At 52.0% G+C, this 15,691-nt stretch overlaps 1 protein-coding gene and 1 long non-coding RNA gene across 2 annotated transcripts in view; both read right to left on the reverse strand.

Moving 5' to 3' along the window:
* The window catches only part of LOC119884415, a 6,548-nt gene extending 4,579 nt beyond the window's left edge, over positions 1 to 1,969 (reverse strand). Inside the window, exon 1 of the long non-coding RNA XR_005441008.1 lies at positions 1,426 to 1,969. This is a non-coding gene — a long non-coding RNA (uncharacterized LOC119884415). The remainder of the gene's footprint in view (positions 1 to 1,425) is intronic.
* Positions 1,970 to 2,525: 556 nt separating this feature from the next.
* On the reverse strand, positions 2,526 to 15,455 carry lipf (lipase, gastric). The gene is made up of 11 exons (XM_038694815.1): positions 15,314 to 15,455; positions 13,554 to 13,707; positions 12,609 to 12,720; positions 11,593 to 11,791; positions 5,096 to 5,205; positions 4,862 to 4,998; positions 4,636 to 4,782; positions 4,399 to 4,470; positions 3,449 to 3,517; positions 3,260 to 3,370; positions 2,526 to 3,050 (listed from the first exon to the last, which is right to left on the reverse strand). Exons 2-11 carry the CDS (start codon positions 13,677 to 13,679, stop codon positions 2,928 to 2,930), a joined length of 1,206 nt encoding a protein of 401 aa, XP_038550743.1. The 5' UTR covers positions 13,680 to 13,707; positions 15,314 to 15,455; the 3' UTR covers positions 2,526 to 2,927.
* Between the last annotated feature and the right edge of the window lie 236 nt (positions 15,456 to 15,691).

The raw sequence follows: 15,691 nt of genomic DNA on the forward strand, positions 1-15,691 counted from the left end.
GTTGAGGAAAAGATTTGTTTTGAATGTTCTTCTCAGATGTGCGAAGTGATCAGCTGTTCTGACCATCAGGTTTCACTCAGGAGCAAAAATCCGCCTTCACACTCGAAAGAAATAACGATTTGACGTTTATCCTGAATAATATCGAACGATATTAAATGTTTTTATCGTGGTAACATTTTTGGCCGCATCGCCCAGCCGTACTGCAGAGGCACTGAAAAACATGACTTACCAAACTGGGAAAACGCGGTTAATGACGGGTTTCACAGGAAGCTGCTCCTCCAAAAACCTGTTGAACTACTACAGGAGACTGTCAGAGTCCAGATGTTCTCAGCCCACGTGCGGACGCCAGGGCGAGACCCGTTGGCGTCAGACGTGGCTTCTGTGGGCACAAACTGGACCAGCTGGACACCTGGAAGCACCATCCTCACGGCGGTTCGGCCCAGGACCTTCAGCCCCGCCCGAGTCTCCAGACTCGCAGTCTGTGTGCCTTCAGGTGCTCGAACATCCTGCTCGTCCACATTCACTCTGCGGCTGGGCGACCTTTGACCTCCTCTTACACACTGAACCGACAGGAAACACCGGCTGGATGAAGCAGCAACATTCAGCAGATTGTGAAACTATCTGAACCAGGACCGCGCCTCCCTCCAGCGCCACGCCGCCTCAACACGTGTTCATTCTCTCCATGTCTGTGTGGGGGCGTTTCATTTATTGATGTGAGCGTGCTGCTTCTGAACCAACCTGCAGCTTTAAAGGGACTTAAAACACTTTCAGAGGCTTTAATGGGATTTTCAGAGGATGATTAACGGGTTGTAAAACAGCCGTCAGTCGCTGTTTTCACGGGATTAAAGGGGATTATTAATGAGTTGGAATAAACGGACACATGTTGTGTTTTCTGCATCTCAATGATCCATAAACACGTGACGGCCTTAGATTTTATTTTAAAGCAAACCGAACATTAAACACAGATTATAATCCATTAGATTATCTGTGGATTACCCTGAACAGAGTCGAACATTAGCTCATGTCAGAGATTAAGTCACTTTTCTTTAATTACAGGTGTTTTTCAGAGGTTAGCTCCATTTGTTCCTTTTAAATATGTAGGAAACTAATTAACACCCTTATTGTGACACAATCAGCAGCAAGTTACTGTAACTCACCTGATTTCAAATTAAAGGTCTGTTTTAAATAACTTAAATGTGTCATTTGATTCAAAATAAGACAGTTTGTGTCTCCCCGTGTGAACAAAGATTAATAACTCTGATTTCTTATTAGCTGCACATGAAATCAATATGTTTAAAGCTGGCTGAGTGAGACAGGAAGTCCCTTCTCCTGGTTTCCCCTGAACACACCGCAGATGACTGGCACAGTGAGAGAGGAAGGCACAGAGGAGAGAGCAGAAAGCTCCGGGAGGAAAGGGGTCCTTACCGGTTCGTTGTCCGCTGGATGTCCAGAAGCTGTCGGCATCACATGTGCAGCAGAGATAACCCGGGTCACACTAAAGCCGGACTCCGACCCGGGACCAGAATCGGACCCGGGTTTAAATGCAAGAGGGGGTGAAAGCAGATGTGAAAGAAGCAGCTGCTAAAATGGCTGAAAGCTCCGGCTGCGGCTGCAAAACACCGACTGACGGCAGAGATGGAGGAGCTCACAGATCCTGTCCGCGCGGGGACGGCTCACTCTGCGCATGCGCACCACAGCTGCTACACAGAGGCGTGAAGGAGTCGTGATGTCTCACTCTGACACGTTTTTACAAACTGAGGCTGATCCACATGATGATGATGATGTGTTACAATAATAAAAACAACAACAATAAAGATGATACCAACACTAATAACATCATTTCTGGATTACCGCTGATCACAGCTAAAAGGTGAAAAAAAGTAACAGTCATCCATTAATTTATAGCCTTGATGATTTAAATTTTAAACTACTGGTAATTTTCTCCTTCAGGTGTTTAGTTATTTAGAAGAATCTTGGATATAAAATCTGGAATCTGTATTTAAACATTAAATAAATATTGCAAAATTTTTAAATAACAACAGCTGTGTTAGTTTGCATGTGAGAGAAGTTACTGAGCCAATACTTCAATCCAGGTGAACATGCATATAATATATATATATATATATATATATATATTATACATACATACACACACACACACACACACACACACACAGTATCTCACAAAAAAGATTTAATGAGATATTTACAAAGATGTGAGGGGTGGACTCACTTCGGTGAGATACAGTATTTATACACTGGTTTGCAATAAAGATTACAAAGGAAACTGAGATTTTGGCACTTTGGCGTCTTCATCTTTTATGGAACCAGACGTGACCGTATTTGGTCAAAAGGGTGGAGCTCGGTTAGACAGGTGCATCTATAACTAAGATATTAGCTGAGATGCTAATTTCGGCTCGAGGATTTTCAAATGTTAACTGAAGAGAGATTAAAAGGAAAACAGCTGTAAAACTGAATCAATAGAAACTGCAGACTGTCGACGATCAAACACGTCACACTGTCAGTGTTCAGGAGTTACGAGATTTATTTAGTTTGATTCAAAACAGCTTCATATTTAGCAGAAATACGACAAATAATCAGTTTGTGTTTCAGAGCTTGATAAAAGTCCAGCCACGTGATTGGCTGCATGTTTAAAGAGAGTGTTAGTTCGCCAACAGGAGCCACGTCAGAACAAGTTCACCGAGCTCCTTCACAGTCTGAGGGAGGATTTTCACAATAAGAGTCCTGTTAGGTAAAAGCTTTATGTAAAACAGGTCATCAGAAGCGTTCCAGCAGATATTTCACGTGTAAACAGATAAAACCAGCTTCAGATCTGAGGACGTTTCAGGCGGTGAGCAGCAGGCTGCCGCCGCTCCACCCGACAGGCGGACAATACTGTAGGACAGGTGTGTACGCCGCCACGCCCTCTAGCGGTGTTCCTGCAGCAGCTTCAGGATGGAGGGGAACATCTGCTCAGGAGCATCCAGGCCCCAGATGAAGTCCAGATGTTCCCAGTGTTTGATGTGCTGATGGTAGACCAGGTTAGACACCTGAGGACAGACGGGTACGGCACTCACTACATGCTGAAAACCTGGACCTAAACTCTAAAACAGACCCACATTAGACCAAGACCAGATCAGCAGCCTCAGAGCTGCAGCTCCCCTGACGTCCACCAGGTGCTGCTGTGGCCTCTCTGTTAAAGAGGCGCGTTTCCTGCTGTCACCTGTGACCTCTCACCTCATTGGATCAGGAGACTCACCTGAGTGAGGAGGACAGCCACGTCTTTGGGGTCCGCCAGCGTATCCTGTCCCCCTGAGAACAGAGCGGTGGGAACCTTCATGTCCTGGACGTGGTACTGAGGGGGAGTGGACTGAGGACAGGAAGTAAACACAGACGTGAGCCGGCGTTCATGTGTCAGACGGACTGATCGGTGCAGGTAGAGTCTCACCTGGTTGTAGTGTTTCATGTTTCCTGCAGCTCCAAAGTCAAAGGCCATCAGCTTCCCTCCGTGAACGGCCTGGAAACAACAACAACAACAACAACGCTTCGTTCACCTTTCAACTCAATTCACAACAAAAGGGCGTCACGTACTACATTCCTCACTAAAGTTCATTCACATTTCGGCCGATTTAATTTCCAACTCTTCCTGTTCTTCCCGTTCTTCCTTCCTGCTGCCCAGGTCATTATAAAAACTGAAACCTTTCTGTCCCAGAGCTTCACGGGAAAATACACCAGTGAAACATTTAAAACACAGGTTTTCAGTGACGTCACGTCAGACAGGTTCAGAGTCTGTGGAGGTTCAAGGTAAAACGGGGTCAGGCTGCCGTTTGGGGTTCAGCTAGAATCAGGTTTAACACCCGAACCGCCAACGAGTCAAATTTACCCGCAGCTGCTTTTCAATCGTCTTTGGTTTAATATTTAAGTCTTTTCCTAAAAGTGTGTTCAGCAGCGCCGCCTGCTGTTAAAAAGGTCACGGCGAAGCCAGATTTTAAAACCCGGCCTTCATACCAAGAAGCCCCAGCGGGTAATATTCAGAGAACACGTTCAGATAAACATTCTGCGTTGCTATGGGCAACACCTTTTCCACCGCAGTGAGTGAAGCGGAGTCTGACGGCGGGCGCTGGGCGGCGTGTCCTGGGTTGGTTATTAGATGTTAGAAGTTAACACGCAGAGCAGCCGCTGCTCGCTGCAGGATCATCACTGCTGATGCTGCGCAGCCTGTTTCCCGTGGCGGCAGGCGAACGTCCTGCACGGTGACGCCACGGTGAAGAGAATAAAACATGGTGTAAAGGCCTGAAACGTGGGGCGGGGGTTTCTGGGAGATGCAGAGCCAGGAGCTGAATGTTTGGAGCGGAAACGTTCTAGCGTTACATGACAGACAGACAGATGGCGTGTTACCTGGGCCCAGTGGACCATGTTCTGGACCGAGGTCCCGGCAGGACAGTGTGTGGTGTAGACCGGAGTCCGAGTCTGGAAACAAAGGATGGGGTCAGTGTCAGAGCCGGAGCATCAAAGAGCTCCATTTTACATATCATTAAGAATGTTTATGGCGGTCAGAAGCATTTCCTGTGTGCACGTTAATTATAAGATGTTACATTCTGTCAGCCGCGGCGTGTTTCTCGCCGCCATACCAACCATGTTGAGGTTTTTCTCGTCGAAGCCGCAGAGGATGAAGAACAGGTTTCCACACAGCTCGCTCAGCAGGTGCTTGCCGCACACGTGTTCCGCAAACCACTGGATCATCTCGCTCTGAGGCAGGAAGTCCCGCCTCCCGAACAGTTTCTGGCGAACGAGACCAAGAACGCATCGTCAATCAACACGGACCGATCAGCTGATCAATAACACAGAGAGAGACTCTTACCCAGATGAGGAAGTCGGGCAGGACCGACAGTTTGGTCATGGGGCTCGCGGTGAACGCCACGGTCGCTACGGGCGCCAAACCCAAGAACAACTTGATCTTACTGGCCAGTTTAGGTAGCGTGGAGAACGCTATGAATGCTGGGAAATAAAAGACACAAAGTAATGAGTTAGAACCAAGCAGGAACTGAAAAGATGAGGCTGATGTAAGAAAGTGTTTAAGACACAGACACGTTACCTATGGTGGTTCCCTGAGAGTGGCCGACGTAGAAGATCTGGTCCTGACCCGACACCTTCAGGATGTGGTCTACAACCGCTGGAAGGTCCTTCAGAGCCAACTCATCGTAACTACGGAGACAGAGCATGGCGTCACACAGGTGACGTCAGACAGGTGATGTCAGACAGGTTCAGACAGGTGGCGTCAGACAGGTGACGTCACGTCAGACAGGTGGCGTCAGACAGGTGGCGTCACGTCAGACAGGTGGCGTCACGTCAGACAGGTGGCGTCACGTCAGACAGGTGACGTCAGACAGGTGACGTCAGACAGGTTCAGACAGATGGCGTCAGACAGGTGACGTCACGTCAGACAGGTGACGTCAGACAGGTTCAGACAGGTGACGTCAGACAGGTTCAGACAGGTGGCGTCACGTCAGACAGGTGACGTCAGACAGGTTCAGACAGGTGACGTCAGACAAGTTCAGACAGGTGGCGTCAGACAGGTGACGTCACGTCAGACAGGTGGCGTCAGACAGGTGGCGTCACGTCAGACAGGTGGCGTCACGTCAGACAGGTTCAGACAGGTGACGTCAGACAAGTTCAGACAGGTGGCGTCAGACAGGTGACGTCACGTCAGACAGGTGACGTCAGACAGGTGGCGTCACGTCAGACAGGTGACGTCACGTCAGACAGGTTCAGACAGGTGGCGTCAGACAGGTTCAGACAGGTGACGTCACGTCAGACAGGTGGCGTCAGACAGGTGACATCAGACAGGTGACGTCACATCAGACAGGTTCAGACAGGTGGCGTCAGACAGGTTCAGACAGGTGACGTCAGACAAGTTCAGACAGGTGGCGTCAGACAGGTGACGTCAGACAAGTTCAGACAGGTGGCGTCAGACAGGTGACGTCACGTCAGACAGGTGGCGTCAGACAGGTGGCGTCAAGACAGGTGACGTCACCTGTCAGACAGGTGACGTCACGTCAGACAGGTTCAGACAGGTGACGTCAGACAGGTGACGTCACGTCAGACAGGTTCAGACAGGTGGCGTCAGACAGGTGACGTCACGTCAGACAGGTGGCGTCAGACAGGTGACATCAGACAGGTGACGTCACGTCAGACAGGTTCAGACAGGTGACGTCAGACAGGTTCAGACAGGTGGCGTCAGACAGGTTCAGACAGGTGGCGTCAGACAGGTGACGTCAGAGAGGTTCAGACAGGTGACGTCACGTCAGACAGGTGACGTCACGTCAGACAGGTGACGTCAGACAGGTTCAGACAGGTTCAGACAGGTGGCGTCAGACAGGTGACGTCAGAGAGGGTCAGACAGGTGACGTCAGACAGGTGGCGTCACGTCAGACAGGTGACGTCACGTCAGACAGGTGACGTCACGTCAGACAGGTTCAGACAGGTGACATCAGACAGGTGACGTCACGTCAGACAGGTGGCGTCAGACAGGTGACATCACGTCAGACAGGTGACGTCACGTCAGACAGGTGAGGTGACGTCAGACAGGTGACGTCACGTCAGACAGGTTCAGACAGGTGACGTCAGACAGGTGACGTCACGTCAGACAGGTTCAGACAGGTGACGTCAGACAGGTGACGTCGCGTCAGACAGGTGACGTCACGTCAGACAGGTGACGTCACGTCAGACAGGTGACGTCAGACAGGTTCAGACAGGTGACGTCACGTCAGACAGGTGACATCACGTCAGACAGGTGACGTCACGTCAGACAGGTGACGTCACGTCAGACAGGTGGCGTCAGACAGGTGACGTCACGTCAGACAGGTGACGTCAGACAGGTGACGTCAGACAGGTGACGTCAGACAGGTGACGTCACGTCAGACAGGTTCAGACAGGTGACATCAGACAGGTGACGTCACGTCAGACAGGTGACGTCACGTCAGACAGGTTCAGACAGGTGACATCAGACAGGTGGCGTCACGTCAGACAGGTTCAGACAGGTGGCGTCAGACAGGTGACGTCACGTCAGACAGGTGGCGTCAGACAGGCGACGTCACCTCAGACAGGTGACGTCACGTCAGACGACGTCACGTCAGACAGGCGACGTCACCTCAGACAGGTGACGTCACGTCAGACAGGTTCAGACAGGTGACATCACGTCAGACAGGTGACGTCAGACAGGTTCAGACAGGTGACATCAGACAGGTGACGTCACGTCAGACAGGTGGCGTCAGACAGGTGACGTCACGTCAGACAGGTGACATCACGTCAGACAGGTGACATCACGTCAGACAGGTGACATCACGTCAGACAGGTGACGTCAGACAGGTGACGTCACGTCAGACAGGTTCAGACAGGTGACATCAGACAGGTGACGTCACGTCAGACAGGTGACGTCAGACAGGTGACGTCACGTCAGACAGGTGACGTCACGTCAGACAGGTGACGTCAGACAGGTGGCGTCAGACAGGTGACGTCACGTCAGACAGGTGACGTCAGACAGGTGGCGTCAGACAGGTGACGTCAGACAGGTGACGTCACGTCAGACAGGTGGCGTCAGACAGGTGACGTCAGACAGGTGACGTCAGACAGGTGACGTCACGTCAGACAGGTGGCGTCAGACAGGTGACGTCACGTCAGACAGGTGACGTCACGTCAGACAGGTGGCGTCAGACAGGTGACGTCACGTCAGACAGGTGACGTCAGACAGGTGACGTCAGACAGGTGACGTCAGACAGGTGGCGTCAGACAGGTGACGTCAGACAGGTGACGTCACGTCAGACAGGTGACGTCAGACAGGTTCAGACAGGTGACATCAGACAGGTCACGTCAGACAGGTTCAGACAGGTGACGTCACGTCAGACAGGTGACGTCAGACAGGTGACGTCACGTCAGACAGGTGACGTCACGTCAGACAGGTGGCGTCAGACAGGTGACGTCACGTCAGACAGGTGACGTCACGTCAGACAGGTGACGTCAGACAGGTGACGTCACGTCAGACAGGTGACGTCAGACAGGTGACGTCAGACAGGTGACGTCAGACAGGTGGCGTCAGACAGGTGACGTCACGTCAGACAGGTGACGTCAGACAGGTGACGTCAGACAGGTGACGTCAGACAGGTGACGTCAGACAGGTGACGTCAGACAGGTTCAGACAGGTGACATCAGACAGGTGACGTCACGTCAGACAGGTGACGTCACGTCAGACAGGTTCAGACAGGTGACATCAGACAGGTGGCGTCACGTCAGACAGGTTCAGACAGGTGGCGTCAGACAGGTGACGTCACGTCAGACAGGTGGCGTCAGACAGGCGACGTCACCTCAGACAGGTGACGTCACGTCAGACGACGTCACGTCAGACAGGTGACGTCACCTCAGACAGGTGACGTCACGTCAGACAGGTTCAGACAGGTGACATCACGTCAGACAGGTGACGTCAGACAGGTTCAGACAGGTGACATCAGACAGGTGACGTCACGTCAGACAGGTGGCGTCAGACAGGTGACGTCACGTCAGACAGGTGACATCACGTCAGACAGGTGACATCACGTCAGACAGGTGACGTCAGACAGGTGACGTCACGTCAGACAGGTTCAGACAGGTGACATCAGACAGGTGACGTCACGTCAGACAGGTGACGTCAGACAGGTGACGTCACGTCAGACAGGTGACGTCACGTCAGACAGGTGACGTCAGACAGGTGGCGTCAGACAGGTGGCGTCAGACAGGTGGCGTCAGACAGGTGACGTCACGTCAGACAGGTGACGTCAGACAGGTGACGTCAGACAGGTGACGTCAGACAGGTGACGTCAGACAGGTGACGTCAGACAGGTGACGTCACGTCAGACAGGTGGCGTCACGTCAGACAGGTGACGTCAGACAGGTGACGTCACGTCAGACAGGTGACGTCAGACAGGTGACGTCACGTCAGACAGGTGACGTCAGACAGGTGACGTCACGTCAGACAGGTGACGTCAGACAGGTGACGTCAGACAGGTTCAGACAGGTGGCGTCACGTCAGACAGGTTCAGACAGGTGACGTCACGTCAGACAGGTGGCGTCAGACAGGTGACGTCACGTCAGACAGGTGACGTCACGTCAGACAGGTGGCGTCAGACAGGTGACGTCACGTCAGACAGGTGGCGTCAGACAGGTGACGTCACGTCAGACAGGTGGCGTCAGACAGGTGACGTCACGTCAGACAGGTGACGTCAGACAGGTGACGTCAGACAGGTGACGTCAGACAGGTGGCGTCAGACAGGTGACGTCACGTCAGACAGGTGACGTCAGACAGGTGACGTCAGACAGGTGACGTCAGACAGGTTCAGACAGGTGACATCAGATAGGTGACGTCACGTCAGACAGGTGACGTCACGTCAGACAGGTTCAGACAGGTGACATCAGACAGGTGACGTCAGACAGGTTCAGACAGGTGACGTCAGACAGGTGGCGTCACGTCAGACAGGTGGCGTCAGACAGGCGACGTCACCTCAGACAGGTGACGTCACGTCAGACGACGTCACGTCAGACAGGTGACGTCACCTCAGACAGGTGACGTCACGTCAGACAGGTTCAGACAGGTGACATCACGTCAGACAGGTGACGTCAGACAGGTTCAGACAGGTGACATCAGACAGGTGACGTCACGTCAGACAGGTGGCGTCAGACAGGTGACGTCACGTCAGACAGGTGACATCACGTCAGACAGGTGACATCACGTCAGACAGGTGACATCACGTCAGACAGGTGACGTCAGACAGGTGACGTCACGTCAGACAGGTTCAGACAGGTGACGTCAGACAGGTGACGTCACGTCAGACAGGTGGCGTCAGACAGGTGACGTCACGTCAGACAGGTGACGTCAGACAGGTGGCGTCAGACAGGTGGCGTCAGACAGGTGGCGTCAGACAGGTGACGTCACGTCAGACAGGTGACGTCAGACAGGTGACGTCAGACAGGTGACGTCAGACAGGTGACGTCACGTCAGACAGGTGGCGTCAGACAGGTGACGTCACGTCAGACAGGTGACGTCACGTCAGACAGGTGGCGTCAGACAGGTGACGTCACGTCAGACAGGTGACGTCAGACAGGTGACGTCAGACAGGTGGCGTCAGACAGGTGACGTCAGACAGGTGGCGTCAGACAGGTGGCGTCAGACAGGTGACGTCACGTCAGACAGGTGACGTCACGTCAGACAGGTGGCGTCAGACAGGTGACGTCACGTCAGACAGGTGACGTCAGACAGGTGACGTCACGTCAGACAGGTGACGTCAGACAGGTGACGTCACGTCAGACAGGTGACGTCAGACAGGTGACGTCAGACAGGTGACGTCAGACAGGTGGCGTCAGACAGGTGGCGTCAGACAGGTGACGTCACGTCAGACAGGTGACGTCACGTCAGACAGGTGGCGTCAGACAGGTGACGTCAGACAGGTGACGTCACGTCAGACAGGTGACGTCACGTCAGACAGGTGACGTCAGACAGGTGACGTCAGACAGGTGGCGTCAGACAGGTGACGTCAGACAGGTGGCGTCAGACAGGTGACGTCAGACAGGTGACGTCACGTCAGACAGGTGACGTCAGACAGGTGACGTCACGTCAGACAGGTGACGTCACGTCAGACAGGTTCAGACAGGTGACGTCACGTCAGACAGGTGGCGTCAGACAGGTGACGTCACGTCAGACAGGTGACGTCACGTCAGACAGGTGGCGTCACGTCAGACAGGTGACGTCACGTCAGACAGGTGGCGTCAGACAGGTGACGTCACGTCAGACAGGTGGCGTCAGACAGGTGACGTCACGTCAGACAGGTGGCGTCAGACAGGTGACGTCAGACAGGTGACGTCAGACAGGTGACGTCACGTCAGACAGGTGGCGTCAGACAGGTGACGTCACGTCAGACAGGTGACGTCACGTCAGACAGGTGGCGTCAGACAGGTGACGTCAGACAGGTGACGTCACGTCAGACAGGTGACGTCAGACAGGTGACGTCAGACAGGTGGCGTCAGACAGGTGACGTCAGACAGGTGGCGTCAGACAGGTGACGTCAGACAGGTGACGTCACGTCAGACAGGTGACGTCAGACAGGTTCAGACAGGTGGCGTCACGTCAGACAGGTTCAGACAGGTGACGTCACGTCAGACAGGTGGCGTCAGACAGGTGACGTCACGTCAGACAGGTGACGTCAGACAGGTGACGTCACGTCAGACAGGTGGCGTCAGACAGGTGACGTCACGTCAGACAGGTGGCGTCAGACAGGTGACGTCACGTCAGACAGGTGACGTCAGACAGGCGACGTCAGACAGGTGACGTCAGACAGGTGACGTCACGTCAGACAGGTGGCGTCAGACAGGTGACGTCACGTCAGACAGGTGACGTCAGACAGGTGACGTCACGTCAGACAGGTGACGTCAGACAGGCGGCGTCAGACAGGTGACGTCAGACAGGTGGCGTCACGTCAGACAGGTTCAGACAGGTGACGTCACGTCAGACAGGTGACGTCACGTCAGATAGGTGGCGTCAGACGGGTGGCGTCAGACAGGTGTTTGTACCTGAACCTCCAGAAGTCCTCCTGGTCCGGCCGCAGTGTCTGGTGTTTCCTGGACCAGGTGTTCCCTCGGCTGTTCCCCATCCACACGTCGTACCCGGCGTCGGCCAGCACGTACCCCAGGCTGGAGTTGGGCGGGTTGGTGATCCAGTTGCTGCCGGCGGCCAGCAGGCCGTGTTGGAGCAGCACCGCGGGCCTCGGACCTGCGAACAGATTCTCGCTAAGTAAAACACTTCTGGACTTTCGGGGCCGGAGTTTAGTTTTCTGTGTGCAGGAGAGTATTTGTACACTGAGGTAGTACTACTTCAACGTAGAGTTACTTAAAGGTCACATCTGCGTCTCTTTCAGTTTAAAGGCTGGTTTCTGCTTCTGAGTGAAAGTTAACGTGGTTTAAACTTTTCACTCTTGATCCAAACTTCACAGATCTGAACTGATCAAATCTGTTTCAACAAATCTTAAATAAAATCTTTCTTCTCAACAAAATAAATATCTTAAACAGTAACAACAGCTGATTGTTATCAGGAGAAACGTGATAACTGTGAAGACGCCTGGCGCCCGGACTCTCCTGGTTTGACAGCAGCGACGCGTCTCTTCTGACTGAGGACAGAATGAAGCGAGCAGAAATCATTTCAGAGTAAAGTTCAGCTGCCGAAACAGGAACCTGCAGACAGAACTGAGGTCACCACTTTCACTTCCTGTTCTGAGCTTCAGCATCACTTCAAAACAAACTGCAAACTCCAAGATGTCACTGAACTCATCGGCACTTTACTTTGGGATTACTTTATATTATATAGAGTATTAATACACACGGACAAATACTATTACAGGTTCAGGTGAAACTTTATTGATCCCACCTCCACCAGCTGCAGCAGGAAGTACAATCCAATTATTCTGCATACTGAGTACTTTTACTTAATATATTGTGACGGTAATACTTTTGTACTTTGACTTGAGTACTTCTTGTGCGTGCTGGACTCTGCAGCTCTGGTCCTCACAGAGACAGCAGAGTGTGGTTCTGACCTGAGGTGCGTTTGAGTCCCTGTGGGATCCTGTTGACGGACAGGATGTACCCGTCCTCCGTCAGAACCTCGTGTTCCTCTGCAGGGTACCCCCACCGCCTGATGATCTCCGTCTGAACACACAAACACCCGCGTTACCAGGAGAACCTCCGGGTCGCAGCTGGAACATGATTTCTGATGAAACATTTAAAGCGTCTGAACAATCGTTCTGAACGTGTTCGATAAAGTTCTGAATCACACACACAGGCTCCTGGTCCCGGTTCTGGTCCTGGTCCTGGTCTGCCTCAGGGTTCTCTAAACTCACGTGTTAATCCAGCACAAGGAGATGTCGTCTATCTAAAACTGTGAATGAAGTTTAATAAAAAAGACTGAGCTCAGTGAACTCTGGCCTGATGGGAACTTGTGCCTGTGAGGCAGAACTGTGGGCTAAAGACAGCAGCAGAGCTCAGCTTTTAATTTGAAAAGGTTTACCTGTCCTGACAGCAGGGGGGCGGGGCTTATGAACACCTGAGGGAGCCGCTCATATCTTTAACCCGGGTCCTGAGTCCTAATCTGTAGTACTGTGTGTAGTACTGTGTGTAGTACTGTGTGTAGTACTGCGTGTAGTACTGTGTGTAGTACTGCGTGTGGTACTGTGTGTAGTACTCTGTGTGGTACTGTGTGTAGTATTCTGTGTAGTACTGTGTGTAGTACTGCGTGTAGTACTGTGTGTAGTACTGTGTAGTACTGCGTGTAGTACTGTGTGTAGTATTCTGTGTAGTACTGCGTGTAGTACTCTGTGTGGTACTGTGTGTAGTATTCTGTGTAGTACTGCGTGTGGTACTGTGTGTAGTATTCTGTGTAGTACTGCGTGTGGTACTGTGTGTAGTATTCTGTGTAGTACTGCGTGTAGTACTGTGTGTAGTACTGCGTGTAGTACTGCGTGTAGTATTCTGTGTGTACTCACGATGTTCATGTGCACTTCAGGGTCCAGCTTCAGCTTGTGTTTTCCGGAGTGTCGGTGGACGTCAGTGAGTCTCCGAACAGACGACCTGCTGTCAGCCGGTCCGGCGTGGACGAGACCGGAGAGCATCAACACACACCAAAACACACAACATCGTCTGTCACACACACACACACACACACACACACACACACACACACACACAGTCAGGCGTTGGTCTGAATGATGTCACTGAGTGACATCATCAGGGTTAACGGTCAGTTTGTTTCGGAGGTGAAAGCAGAGAGGAAGTCGCTCAGAGTCCAAAGTCACATGACGACGTCCTGATTTCCAGCTCAGCCTGGTGTCTGACGGACTTTGATCAGCTGATCGTGTTTGTTCACCGAATAATTCTTTGAAGTTGTTTGACGCCGTGACGAAGTGATGAAGGTCATGTGGGACGTCTGACTGATAAAGCTGCTTCTGTTTCTGCATCACGAGGACACTGAGGACATGATGCGTTCACTGACAGGACTGTTAGAGGACACGTGTCCCTCTGAGGACATGATGCGTTCACTGACAGGACTGTCAGAGGACACGTGTCCCTCTGATGACATGACGCGTTTACTGTCAGAGGACACGTGTCCCTCTGAGGACATGATGCGTTCACTGAGAGGACTGTCAGAGGACACGTGTCCCTCTGAGGACATGATGCGTTCACTGACAGGACTGTCAGAGGACACGTGTCCCTCTGATGACATGACGCGTTTACTGTCAGAGGACACGTGTCCCTTTGAGGACATGATGCGTTCACTGACAGGACTGTCAGAGGACACGTGTCCCTCTGATGACATGACGCGTTTACTGTCAGAGGACACGTGTCCCTCTGAGGACATGATGCGTTCACTGACAGGACTGTCAGAGGACACGTGTCCCTCTGAGGACATGATGCGTTCACTGACAGGACTGTCAGAGGACACGTGTCCCTCTGATGACATGACGCGTTTACTGTCAGAGGACACGTGTCCCTCTGAGGACATGACGCGTTTACTGTTAGAGGACACGTGTCCCTCTGATGACATGACGCATTTACTGTCAGGACTGTCAGAGGACATGTGTCCCTCTGATGACATGACGCGTTTACTGTCAGAGGACACGTGTCCCTCTGATGACATGATGCGTTTCCTGTCAGAGGACACGTGTCCCTCTGATGACATGATGCGTTTACTGTCAGGACTGTCAGAGGGACACGTGTCCCTCTGAGGACATAACGCGTTTACTGTCAGAGGACACGTGTCCCTCTGAGGACATGATGCGTTTACTGTCAGGACTGTCAGAGGACACGTGTCCCTCTGAGGACATAACGCGTTTACTGTCAGAGGACACGTGTCCCTCTGAGGACATGACGCGTTTACTGTCAGAGGACACGTGTCCCTCTGAGGACATGATGCGTTTACTGTCAGAGGACACGTGTCCCTCTGAGGATGACGCGTTTACTGTCAGAGGACACGGTGTCTTGCTGCATTCTGGAGACATTTTCTGCTCTAATTTAAGGTGGAAATATTTTATAAGCAGCAGATTGTTTCTCGTCTCTTCTGTAGTTGACCTGCATGTTTCCTTATTGTGCAAATAAACCTTCTCAAAGCGTTTTTCCTTTGTTAGGTAACATTTCTTCAGTTTTAACAAATGCTTTCAAACAGTCACGAGGACTTGATGTCTCCAGTGTCTCCAGGTAAGCTGATTCTGCGGGTTTAACTCTTACTGACCTCACTGACGTTCCGTACCTTTACAGCCTCTTTTCTCTGGTCGGGTTTAAAACACCACAAACTTCGTGTTTCCGGTCTTTAAACGGCTCGGGTCCGCGTGAGCAGGTAACACGCAGGTAACACGCAGGTAACGACGCGGCCGTCCAACACTCACCTGTCTGTCCGCAGCTCGACGGTCCGACGATCCGAACTTCTGTTTTCTGCACGGAACGGGCGGCGGAGGCCGTGACGTCAGAGGGAGTACCCTTCTGTGATTGGTCAAACACATGATGCGGCTGATTAACTGTTTGTTTGCCGCTGATTGATCGCAAAGGTTTCTGATCGTTTCATCTTCTCTGATCGAATCAACACAGGCCGGAAGCGATCAGCTGATTTGGTTTTTAAAAAATAAAAAAT

The sequence above is a fragment of the Micropterus salmoides genome, unplaced genomic scaffold (assembly GCF_014851395.1).
Source record: "Micropterus salmoides isolate LMB-PRFRI ecotype aquatic unplaced genomic scaffold, ASM1485139v1 Ms_hic_scaffold_3425, whole genome shotgun sequence".
Taxonomy (NCBI): Eukaryota; Metazoa; Chordata; class Actinopteri; order Centrarchiformes; family Centrarchidae; genus Micropterus; species Micropterus salmoides.

Excerpts from the sequence above, each read along its gene's own strand:
- lipf (XM_038694815.1), bottom strand. The coding sequence starts at position 13,679 with ATGCTCTCCGGTCTCGTCCACGCCGGACCGGCTGACAGCAGGTCGTCT. Across the intron at positions 5,206-11,592 it reads GAGGACTTCTGGAGGTTCAG|TTACGATGAGTTGGCTCTGA; the intron begins GTACAAACACCT and ends CTGTCTCCGTAG. Across the intron at positions 4,999-5,095 it reads CTCTCAGGGAACCACCATAG|CATTCATAGCGTTCTCCACG; the intron begins GTAACGTGTCTG and ends TTTATTTCCCAG.